Below are 12,492 nucleotides of genomic sequence, written 5' to 3'. Positions count from 1 at the left end.
GTAAAAGTGTGCAAACCACCAGGGAAGGGAATTAGTAGGAATAGGTAGGAATCAGCTCAACTTCAAAACCATCATTACCTGTGCAGAAATATTTTCCTTTTCCCATGGCCGTCGTAAACTTTAGTTCAAATAGTCGTTTAAGGAACATGGAAAATAAGTGTTCTGTTGCAAATAGCTACCTGCACATGGTTTCAATAAGGTTGTGATTCTCTACCAGCGACCCTGATAATCGTCAGATCTGGTTTTGAAGCTTCAGCTAAGAAAATGATGCAGACAATGATGCGGTGGTTATTTTGAGGAGGACGGGTTGTAACTCGTATTCATGGACATTAGATAGTTGTTTGTTGTTGTCCAGAAGTAAGTGCAGTTGGATGTGTTAAAACCACTCACAGACGTGAATAAAACTAATCCTATGTTCATGCAATGTTCTGCGGGCAAACTTAGGGCCATCATGTGGATGTTCTTTGATGCACAAGACCCACCTAGTCAATGCAGACACATTGCATTGCTAATTTTACTTACTACTATCAGTGGTTTTAATGTTGTGGCTGATTGATGTATGCATGCAGCCAAAAATTATCCGAGCAGTAGTGTCAACACTAAGCATCAGTAGGTAAAAATAAATTCTTCATCTCCAGTCATGTACTTTGGGTGGGCTGCCAATAATCCACAATCTTATTAGTAAAGAATTATGACTGCTAAGCAAAAAGCTCAGTTATTATTTTGTTGAAAGAAATGTCTTTAATGTATTTGTAACTTGAACATGAATACAAACTGTGATACTGAAAATCATGTAATGTAGGTCTGAGTACATGTAATTACTTCAAACTGTACTTAACTTGGCTTTTCTCGATCTAAGCAAGGCTCTCTAATATAGGTATATGGAGGACTTTTTGATTAATTTCAGTCAAAATGATATTCACAGTATTGTTTACAACAAGAAGTGACATGTGACACGGAAATGTTGATAGTAACATAATGTATAAACATATAACCATCACCCTCATCTCTACCATCCTTTAATATTCATAACGATGGAAAGCACCCCAACCACTTCAGCACATGCAGAGAAGTCAGTTTCACTTTTCCATTCTGAAAACAACAGCTGCTTCTCTGTGGAAGATCTTGCCAGTAAATGCAGTTTTATTTCTCCATGAAAGGACATGGATGATTCCCTACAAAGAGTGAAGAAATGAAGAATACAAAACAAACCATCTCAGAAGATGTGAACCTTGGTTATATCAATATTCACATTTTTATTTCTATTCACTTGATTAAAAAAAAAAAAAAAAAAAAAAAGAGTCCACATCAAAATGTTATTTCAGGGTAGTGGGGGTAATTAAAATTTAGTGTTGTGAACATACAAAATAAACAACTGACTGAAAAGCATGGCAAAATTTATCATACAAAATAATAGTTTAAGTAACATGTTCTAAACCACATGAATCCTAGATTTTGTCAATACTGAATGAATGTTTTAATGGGGCGTGACATTATTATACTCTATGCAAATACACAGAATGTTACAAATAGTTTGGGGGGGAGGAGTATTTAATTGGCATGGTGTGTGGTCGAGAAACACAGTTTCAGTGTGTAAGGGTAAGGCCCACCTGTAAGAAAGAAAAAAAACAAAACAAACAAAAACACATTAAGATAAAGGTAAAGGCATTGTGAAGGCTTAAAAAAAAAGTGACTCATAAAAATTCATGGCCAACTTTGAAGAACCATGTTGGTATGTTAATGTAATCAGATGAGAACTTACTGGGGTTTTTCATCTGGTAATGGTTCATCATAGCTAGGGCTTCCATGGCATCATTGATGGATTCCCACTCCAAAAGACCTGATGAACTTCGCTCGCCTTTTGGGAGGCACAAGATAACTGATCAGATTACCATAATAGATAATATTCAATTGTGTTTTAGTGCTGTGAAGTAGACAGATCTGTACAGGTTTTAAGATGATTCATTAATATACATGTAGAGATCACTTAACAAGCAACACAGCAATGTTCAAAACCCGCTGGAAAGTATGTGATGCAATCTTAACTCAAGTGAACCCACTGGGAAAATCAGTGTGCACTACCTTGGATGTAACTCTTTATTACTCACTCTTTCCGGTGAAAAGTTTTACACTTGTGGGACTCTTAATTCCAAGTTCTTCGCAGACCTGGAGGATAAGACCAGTTTCAGTGAACACCTCAGGCTACGGACAGAGAAATCTACCGTATGCTTCAAATAGAATCCTTGTGGCTTTTCTTACTTGGTTGAAGATCTCTGCAGAGATGTCAGGCTGTGCGTTAAAGAAGTGCAAGACGTTGCTGGGGTGCTGGATTCTGTTCTTGGCCGCCTGCTCTGGCGAGGTGAAGCGGTTGTTGCGGGATCCATGGAAATCTTTGAAGCTGCTGGTGTTGTCCTCTAGCTGGTAGCACTGCCCTGGCACAATAGCCTGCTGCTTGGACACACTGCCATGGAAAGAGGGTCCGCGGTGTTACATCAGTATATCCAGCTCTGCACTCTTACCATTTGTTTCACAGTCTATGCCACGTCATGATGCCACGTTTAGTGACGGACTGGACAGCTGCTCTTACCAAACATTGAGTTTCTGTCCAAAAAGGAAGTTGTTGTTGAGGTGAGTGATGGCTCTGTCCACAGAGTAACAGTCTCCCATCTCTACCATTGCTGCTCCAGGCTTACTCTTCATAAATTTAACCTGAAGGGAAGAAAACATCCAGATGATTCACACACATCTGTCAGTTAGTTTTTTGACTAACTAATAATTTAGTCAATGAAATGGTACAAAATAGTGAAAAAACTAGAAAAGTCATTAGACATTTTTCTGTCAGTCAACTAACTTACCAACTGCTGTTCTACACCAAACATTTGTTGATAGACTTCCATGAACAGTGAAATTTTTTAAGCATTTCCACTTCACTGTCAAATGAATTCATTGAATTTGATTTTTTTCAAAGGTAAAGGAGGCGTCTAACTACTAATGCTCCCCATGTTTGACTCACCCGCTCTACATTGCCATAGAGGCAGAAGATGTTGAAGACTTTGTCAGCGTTTATCTTTGAGGGTTCAAGGCCATACACCATAAGAACTGGTGAGTCAGCGTGAGGACCATACTCAGGAGGTGGTGGTCCATATCCAGGACCATAGCGCTGGCTACCACGACCACGTCCACCCATTCCTGGCCCCATGCGGTGGGGAGGAGGCGGACCATAACTGTCGTCATTGTAGCCATGATAACCTCCTTGAGGGCCACCTTAATTAGAGGGAGAGAACAAATACATGAGGTACATATGCATTATTGGAGTGGGATGCATTCTTTTACATGGAAGCCCAATTTCTTTACAAAATATTTACCATAATCAGGTGGGTGGTCTCCAAGAAGGGCAGGCTGCCTCTGGCGTTTGTTGGGATTAGCATTGGGATCTAAAATAGTAAGATAAAAGCTGGCTATCAAACATCCTGCTAAAAGTACAAACAGGTACCTTATATGGGCTACAATGTGCTAAGGGACAAGGTTGTGATTCACATGCAACAGAGCAGCCTGACATCTTTAGCGTGTTAACAAATTCTGCAGGTTCTATTTTGTTGATCCAATACAAGACATAATGGAGATTTTTTTTTTAAACAATGACTGTGAAATATAGCTCCTACTAACAGCGATCCTAATACAAGCACACACCTTGTGAATTGTTCCAATTGCCTTCACCATCAGCATCTGTGCAGGTACACATATACACATGTCAAATCCAAATTAACATTAAAAAGAGTAGAAATTTGGCAACACTGTATAAACACATTTCTTTACGTCCTAGACAACTACAAGGAAAAAAAAAACATTCAAGTAGAAGATCAGTGAGAAAATATAAATCAGTGTTACGGCCAGCACCTGTTAAGAACGTTTTATTGAAAACTATGAGAACTATACAGTTATTACAAACCAAGATAAGACACGTGTGTAACATCAGTAGTGAATAGACATCAGTACTGACTGGATTACATTGTGGAAGGGAAAAATGACACACGAATTGTGGACTAGCTTAAAAAAGTCAACAAAAGTAATTACTGACAGTCTTCATAATGGTCCATAACAGCCACCTATTTAGTAGGGGCCCTTCAATGAAGTTTAAGAATTGTTTATGAAAACAGCATTTACTGTTCTCATCTTACTTTTCGATAAATAGATATAACTTTGGTTATGGACACGGTGTATATTATTTTTCATCAAAACAAAGCGAGTTTTGAATCAGAACAGTAGGCAGTAAGGACTTGCTTCCTCATGACTATCATATGATAATTTGATGTTTGTGAAAAGTCAGAACTGTTCGACATCAACGTTCCAGAAGCATCAGTGGGTATGAGCCAAGTGAAATGTACCCTTAAATGTTGTTTTATGATGCATTTTCCCAAACATCTCAGTCTATATAACACAGTGTCAAGTACACAATGACACCATACTGCATCAGTTCTCTTGTAGTTCTACAGTGGCCCGTCAAAAAGATTTTCATTTACACTTATTACATCAAATCTATTTCACATCTGTTACCCAGAACAGTTACCATCTCAAATGCAACAGTTCCATAGATATTTATCTGCGAAATGTTTCACGCGCAGACACTGCTGGTACAGTGTTATATAAATACTGCCAGATGGTGTATAAAAGTCCACTGACAGTGCACTGAATTTCCCTGAAAGAGATATGAAGTTAATACTAATAATTCAATGGATGCTTGCTTGTAATATGCCTCGAATTGCAGATTGCTAATTAGCTGTGCCACTAAAGACACATACCAATGGGTAATACAGGTGGAAATCATTGGGACAAGTCACCAACTGGGACTTTAATTACAAGCGCCACAACCAATTCTGCATATTCCTGCAATATACATAAAGTACAGTGCAAATATATAACAAATTCTTATATTTTTGTTCAACACATAGTGTACAGAAATAAAAACCTTAAAAAATCTCTCTCATTTCCATTATACCCTTAAAGGAGCAAATAAAACCTTCTCTGTGCCACCTCCAGAGGTGACAGCAACTTTAGAACAATACTTAAAAAACAAATGAAAACAATGAGCAATAAAAATCCACACCTGTATATTAACTGACAATGTTTTAAGATCAATCTAAACTGTCAGTACAAGCCAAAACTCCCTTAACAGAAGTAAATTTTATCTACAATCAAGAATTGTAAACTACTGAAAGCCCACATCCACCCATCCTCTTGGTTACAAAGGTACTTGGTAAACAAACACGAGATCAGTCATACGGCTATAATGTAGCAAATTGTTAGAATATTGTAATTCATGAATAGAAAGTTGCCAACATAATTCAGAGCTAGTTTGTCAATTACACTGGTGAATTGGTGTTACTATTGGTCTAGATGATATTGTAGATATTGTAGTATTAACATGAAGGTTCGACAGTAATGTTGCTTTTGTGTCACAGTAACTTTAAACTCGTAACCATCAAGTCATATTATTCATTTATTTCTGTCAAGTACTTACAGCACCACACATGAAGCATGGGACACAGTGGGCAGGTAGGGGGCAGTCTTCAGCAAGGATGCTACCCGCCAACCTCTTGACTCCAGCCTCAACTCATTCTCCCTCTTCAGTCTTTTCTTCCTTCTTTCCTTCCTTGCATCCCCACCACCAGAGAGAAAAGTACATCCACATATCCACGCTTGGTTCTGACTTGCAGCCACTTTGTTTTGAGAGTTGCTATTAGAGGCTCATTTCCAGCTTACCGTGCTCTGACCACAAAGCAGGACATTTGCACCGTTTGAGAGTGGGCTGTCTGTCCACAGACACACTGAGCCAAACCTGCATCACACGGGAGGCGTTAAAGGCATCACTATGGGCCAGTGCAAAAAAGGGAAAATGAAACAACGCAGAAACAATACAAGAACAGCACAGAGAAAAGGAGGGAAATGGGGAGGAAGGTACAGGGAAAAAAACAGAACACCAGAGTCCATAAATGTGGAAAGCTTTAGGAAAGAATGTTTTATCTGTTTGCATCTGTGCTTGTATGCTTGAGAGGTGTTTGATGCTTGTGTCTTCATAGGCCCCCCTGTGGATATTTCTTCTCATGTAAAAATGGACGCTCAGGTGATGCTTGCTTATTTGGTTTAATAGCTGTCGGCCAGTTGCAAAGTGAAAAGGCATCTAGTGCTTGACAGTAACTGCATGACGATGTGCTGTCGTGGCGGTTCAGCTGTGTGTTGCCGTGGATATTCAGCTCGTTGTGTTGTCATGTTTTGTTCAGCACAGGCAGGTAGAGACGATCGGTATTTGCATCTGAGAAAGAGAATGGCCTCTTTTTTGTTTACTGCCCCAGTATGTGGTGTCGTCTGTTCCCTGGTCGGGCTGAGTGTGTCTGAAAACTCCTCTGTTGCTCCCTGTGGTTGTGTTATGGCAGGCACATCCAAAGGGCTAGGAGGCGTGGTCACAACAACCACACACCTGACTCCCGCCCTCACCATCAATGTGTCGTGTCAAAAGTGGTGACTCCTCAGGGCTCTGCAGATGAGATGTGCTGTACTGGTAAAGAGCTGGTGGTAGATGCTTATCAATCTATCAACATCAGTCTGTGGTGGATATGCGAGGTGTCTGTTCGCATGGCCTTGGAGTATTTCTGTCCCTCAAACTGAAATGGTGGCTACGGCCCACCACCAAAAGTAAAAATGGACTCCCATGTCAGGTGGTGGAGATAGGGTGATGATGGACTTGGAATAAAGGAAGTACTGAGTTGAGGTTGTGTTCCAGTATTTTTTGGCCCCACTGTGTCCGATGTATGCCACATAGCAGATTTACATTAGTTGTGGCTGTGGGTGCTGTTATACTGTAGCTGTAGAGGCCGCTGTGTCTGCTTAGAGGTTGAGGTAAGCCTGTATGAGTTTGCACAGTGAGGACACAAGGAGTACCTCTAGTTGGTAAGGCAGCACAAACTTTAGTATATCAACAAAGATGTCAAAAACCTGTATGAACCTTGAAATGTACATGTTGTGGTCCGGGTTGTGTACAAGAAAAGGAACTGTATAATTTTACAGTGTTTGGCAAAAAAAAAAAGAAAAAAAAAGAAAAAAAAGAAAAACATTTCCTCTGTACAAAATGTCGTTGTTTCTAATCAGGTTTAAAATCACAGCAAAATTCTACCACTGACCACACAGAATATAAGGGAAAAATATAATACTATAGACTGCAGCAACATATCTAGGAAATGTTCTATTTCCATCTCACCACTTTGTCTACTTCCATCTCACAACATCCTGTATTTTAACATATATTTTGGTTTCTGAAGTTAAAGAGAAGAATCTCTGTCACCACAAAGTGCCAAGTGGCCTATTAAGTTTATTTCCGGCAGGTTACAGGCATGCAATTTTTAAACGTATTGTTTTAAAATTACATCAACCGAACACATAAACTAGTAACAAATGACATAATCGCTACCATTAAAAACCTATCTCCATATAAGCTGTGTCACCAGGGAGTCTCAAAACGATGTGACTTTGTTGATGCTACAAATATTCATTTGAAAACTTAACCATATAGATAACACTATAAATGTGTTTGTAATACATGATTTGAATGAAAGGTCCCAAGAATGCAAAATGTTCTTGTGTCAAGTATCTGTTGTTTCATCAATGCTGACATGCAAAACATAACAAAAGATTTGCTCCATTATTATACTAAAGTCCCACCGCTTTCTTTACTGTTAAATGTCACTTTTTTAAATAACTCATGTGCAAAATCATCCATCCAATATTATCACAGACTGAGAAGTCATCCAACATCATAAACTACCGACTCTGCTGATCGTGATATGTTTAATGCCCATTAACACAGTGCCAAAGACCATGTTCATTCTACTGTTTACGCTCCGACACTACATGAAAAACTGGGAGATATTTAACACCACAGGAGTCTGTTCACGGGACCTTAAAGAGGTCTGCCTAGTGACCACAACAGTTCAACTCTGCCGGCTAGTGCAGAATACTGATTTGTCTAATTTACGCTATAATAAAATCTCCACTATGTTTGAAAGAACGCTAACGAGTGTGATAAGTCTCTTAAGTGTTAACTGGATTCGAGTAGGCAGGGATGTGAGGTTGTGCAGCTGTGACATGCTCTATAGGGATGTGAACCTATGTGAAGAATGGTGCGCTTGCATATGCTACTGTGATGGGTGTGTTGGGCTTTTCACATGCATGAGCTTGTCATCGAGGTTGGCTGCCCTTGAGGTTGCTCCTCATGCCCTTACTTTGAGCCTGCTGTGTGGTGAGAAAATGCATGAGGACTGTAAAGGCATCACAGGAATACTGCCTCTGAACACTGAGTTGAGCAGCACAGTGAAAAGTGAAAAAACAAACATTCATCTGTGATCAAAGGCAATACTCCCTGAGGCAGAGAACCCTGACCGTCCCATACAGTGGCATGAGAGGAAAAGAGGAAGAAAAAAGGGGGAAGAAGGGACTGGGGATTGCATGTTACCTTGGCCACTAAGGTTGGGGTTTGTATAGTCCCACGTGTCCTGGTCATTCTTGAAGACATTAAGGCGTGCTGGCTGTGAAAAGGATTGCATCACAAAATAAATAAATCAAAAATCGTTTCCCATTAATTCAACAGGCACTGAGGTTGATAAGATACCATCCTACACTTACCTTAGCATATTCAATTTTTAGTGTGCAGCAGCCAGAATAGATGTCTGCCCCATTCAGAGAAGCTTTGGCTCTCTGGGCACTTTGGACCGAATCAAATGTGGCAGCAACGAGTTAAGGTGAGGTCTGATACATGAAGATAAAATTAAAATAAACATTAACATAGTGTACAACAGCAGTGTGCCCAAATGTAACAAAACGTGGCCAGTAAAAATAAGTCAGTCATTGAAAAGGATATTCCACCATGGCTTGAACACCATTCTTTCTGAAGATGACAATCCTCTGTACGGGACCACAGTTGTTACAAATGGTGTAGAGCACATCCTACAAATGCACACAGATATGTTCAGAGTCCTGATAAGATAAGCACACTTGATGTCACAGCACACACATCACCTTGAAAAATACCAAACATGCAAAAACATACTGCTTTGCTGCAGGATTACAACAGTAGATCTTTTTCACTGTATTATAACTGTGTCAGAAAATATCATAGTATCACACAATTATTATCACTTACAATGACCCTTGAAAGAATGAAAACAGAAATGTATTCTTTTTGGAAGAGCAAACACTGAGACATGAAACCTGATATAAACTTGAAATATTTTTTTGAATATACTAAATATGGTAGAATTCAGTACTGTATAACAGATATCAGAAAAGGGACAAATAATTAAGAATATAGACAAACCCGTGATATTTTCTTGTAAGCTAAACAGAACCCACAGACCTATAACCTGAGTTATATAAACATGTTCAACAATACAGCAGGCTTCATGTTATAGATTAGTGTAAATGTGCTTTAGTATTGTAAAGAAAATCGACCCATTTGGACAGGAGTCATGAAGCAACAGTAAATAAATCAATGTGTATGGTAACACACAAAATACTATGAAACAGTTAAAACTGCTGCAGCCTTTTGCTTACCGTTCCCCAAATGTCTGCTAGATTTTTGGCATTTCTTTAAGAATAATTCCAACACAACAAAGTACAGGAAATTCACACTAGCTGAAAAGTATATATTTTGGAGAAAAAATAAATGAAACGATACATATTATTTGCATTCTGCTCATGCAGAAGAAGGTTAACTGCTGTTAACTGTATGCTTTAACATTTGTTTGACTGACTAGTTCTAACAAATGAAATGCAGAATGGATACTGTGATACTGTCTGATGGATGCATTGGAAGTAGTACTTTTAATCAAACTGAAGTATTTCAGCATTTAAGCTAACCTCATTTATGCTTCATGAAGTCAGTTTCAATCATTTCTCATATGTGATATATAAAAAAGGGCTTAATGTATAGTGACCTAATGAAAGATTCTGTCTGAATATGTAATGCATTAAGTTCAACACACTACTATATAACAGGAGTGTGACTAACAATTACTTTCATTACTGATTAATTTGTTGATCATTTTCTTGAATAATTAATCAGTTGTTTGGACCATAAAAGGTGAGAAAATGATTTTTTTTTCCCCCCTGAATCAAAAGATCACATCCTCACAGATTCAGTTAACCATCACAGAGAACACAAGAAAACAGAAAATATTTACATTGGAAAAGAAGAACTTTGGCACTACTACTTTAAAAAAAAAAAAAAAAACTAAAAATGAGTTCAATGAGTTTGATTATCAAAATAGGTGGTGATCAAAATAACATTTAACATTGATTAATTGCCTAATCGTTGAAGCTATGCTACATAAATTATGACTAAAAGAAATTATCACTACACACTAGGTTAATTTTTATAATCACATTACCGTGGTGATAGGATAGATGGGGTTTATGATCGTGAGCAACAGCACATTGTTGACACTCCGGGTATCGTCTGAGTCTCCTGGCCGGGAGATCTTTTGGCTTGTGGAGTAATTGATGAAGGCAGGGTGGCCTGCAATGTAAACCTGGTTCTCTGCTGCATATGTAACAGCATTGCAGGAGCCATTCATGTCCTCATACTCCACCAGGGCCTGGCGCTTCTTGGGCATCATAACCACATAACTGTAAATAAAGAATTTAAGAAGAAAATCATAGGATCCAAAAGATAGATTACCGTACCATGTTTTATTGATAAAAGCACAAGTCACAAAAATGTTAAAAATCATAGGCAACTTGATTGAACTTGCAATTACACTGACTTTTTTCATTAAATTTAAAACCAGCATTACATATTTTCTTTCTTATCACTAAACAAGGGATTCCCACAAATATGAAAGAGTTAACAAGAATTATCCCCAGATAAAACAATAAGCAGCTGATAAGCCTCGACAGCCACATGTATGCTATTCAATTCAATTCAAAACACTTTATTTGTCTGCAGGGGGCAACCTGAATGCACACAGAGTAGTTACAAATCAAGAAAACAAAAACAGCTGTGCAACAAGGCATTAGTGCAACAAAGCAAGGAAAATATAAGCAATATACATGTGTATATAATAAGTAATAATATGAATATACAGTAAACAGTGGTCATCATCATTATTTTGTTGTAGTTGCTACAGCATCTGACTACTGGTGAGCGTTGGTGTTATCTTAAGGTATATATATAAGTGATCCCACTTGGCATTGGGCTGAAACAGACTTGAACTCTGTGGTGGGATCTCCAAAGATCTTTGTTTCTAAGTAAATAACTCTGTTTTAACTCTCTCACATCAACCCACTCGGGGAAGAAAGCGTGCTTCAACATAAGCATCTAACAGGCTAAATACCAAGGTTATTTTTCCAAAGGAATTTAAGAACTACCACAAAGCTAACAAGCAAGTGAATATCGGACTTCTCTGGACTCTTTAGAAAAAAAGCACTGCTACAGTCCAGTATTCGCTTGCCTCGCCTGTGTTAAGTCATAACAACATAACAGGTGGATGACAGCGGATCAGGACTATGTTGCCAGTGAGAATCAACCCACTGAAGAATGCAGCGAATACTGAGAGCATGTTAGACATACAGCGCCTAAGCTGCTCTCTTATTACCTGATGGCCCCAAACTCCTGCAGGGCCTCCACCAGATCAGCCTCCATTATACCGTCCACCAAGCCTCTGATGTGCACCACCGGTGAGGGGAGCGGTTTATGAGGGTCATCATAGCTTTCCTGAAAACACAAAACATGATGCTTGTAGAGTCACAAAATACGTCCACCCGCTGATAAAGAGGAGCAGCAGACCGGTAAATTAGAGATTAGTTTAAAAAAAAAACACAGCCCAAAACAGTGAGCGAAATAACAGTTGATGCGTTGAAGATTGAAGATTAGCAGCAGTAACGTTACCTAATGTTCATGAGAACGCTGAACGCTGGCCTCAATAAATTATTTGTATTAGCTTGCATTATTTATTATTACCTAAAACACATTTCTATCGATAAATAAGAAACACTGATGTGTTGTTTAATGGCTATTTCATATTAGATAAATTGGAGGAGCGCTATAACGTTGTTAGCTAGCTTAGTGTTGAACGTGTAGTAAGCTAGCGTTGACGTCAAATGGTTTGCTTCGGTTAGCTACTTAGCATCTCCTCTCTTAGAATAGCAAAACGTAGCATTTTTTAGCTTAATAAAACACCAACAACCCGGGAAATGAGGAAATGCTCACCGTTGTCATCCCTCCGTCCTCAGTTTTCTGTCTTTTCGTTGCTCTGCCGCCTTCTCCGTAATATCGGCCCGCAGCAGCAGCCATGTTGTCCTGTCCCCTGTGCCGGGCTACTGCTGCATTCATGGTATGTGCGGAAAAACGGACACTGTTTGTACAGCTTAGAGCAGTAACTCAATTTCCGTTCTCCATATCAAGGTGTTGGAACATGTAAAGTCGTTTTGACCGAATATTTCAGG

At 38.9% G+C, this 12,492-nt stretch overlaps 1 protein-coding gene across 1 annotated transcript; it reads right to left on the bottom strand.

Moving 5' to 3' along the window:
• Window positions 1–718: 718 nt before the first annotated feature.
• hnrnpl (heterogeneous nuclear ribonucleoprotein L) lies at window positions 719–12,443 on the bottom strand. The gene is made up of 14 exons (XM_046410962.1): window positions 12,257–12,443; window positions 11,643–11,761; window positions 10,437–10,674; window positions 8,909–8,994; window positions 8,674–8,770; window positions 8,504–8,576; window positions 3,691–3,726; window positions 3,366–3,434; window positions 3,014–3,264; window positions 2,588–2,709; window positions 2,260–2,461; window positions 2,109–2,166; window positions 1,763–1,858; window positions 719–1,610 (listed from the first exon to the last, which is right to left on the bottom strand). Exons 1-14 carry the CDS (start codon window positions 12,377–12,379, stop codon window positions 1,552–1,554), a joined length of 1,629 nt encoding a protein of 542 aa, XP_046266918.1. The 5' UTR covers window positions 12,380–12,443; the 3' UTR covers window positions 719–1,551.
• Window positions 12,444–12,492: the final 49 nt, after the last annotated feature.

This window comes from Scatophagus argus, chromosome 14 (genome assembly GCF_020382885.2).
Source record: "Scatophagus argus isolate fScaArg1 chromosome 14, fScaArg1.pri, whole genome shotgun sequence".
Classification (NCBI taxonomy): domain Eukaryota; kingdom Metazoa; phylum Chordata; class Actinopteri; family Scatophagidae; genus Scatophagus; species Scatophagus argus.
The sequence above is the reverse complement of the archived record's forward strand: the minus strand, read 5'-3'. Positions and strand labels throughout refer to the sequence as shown.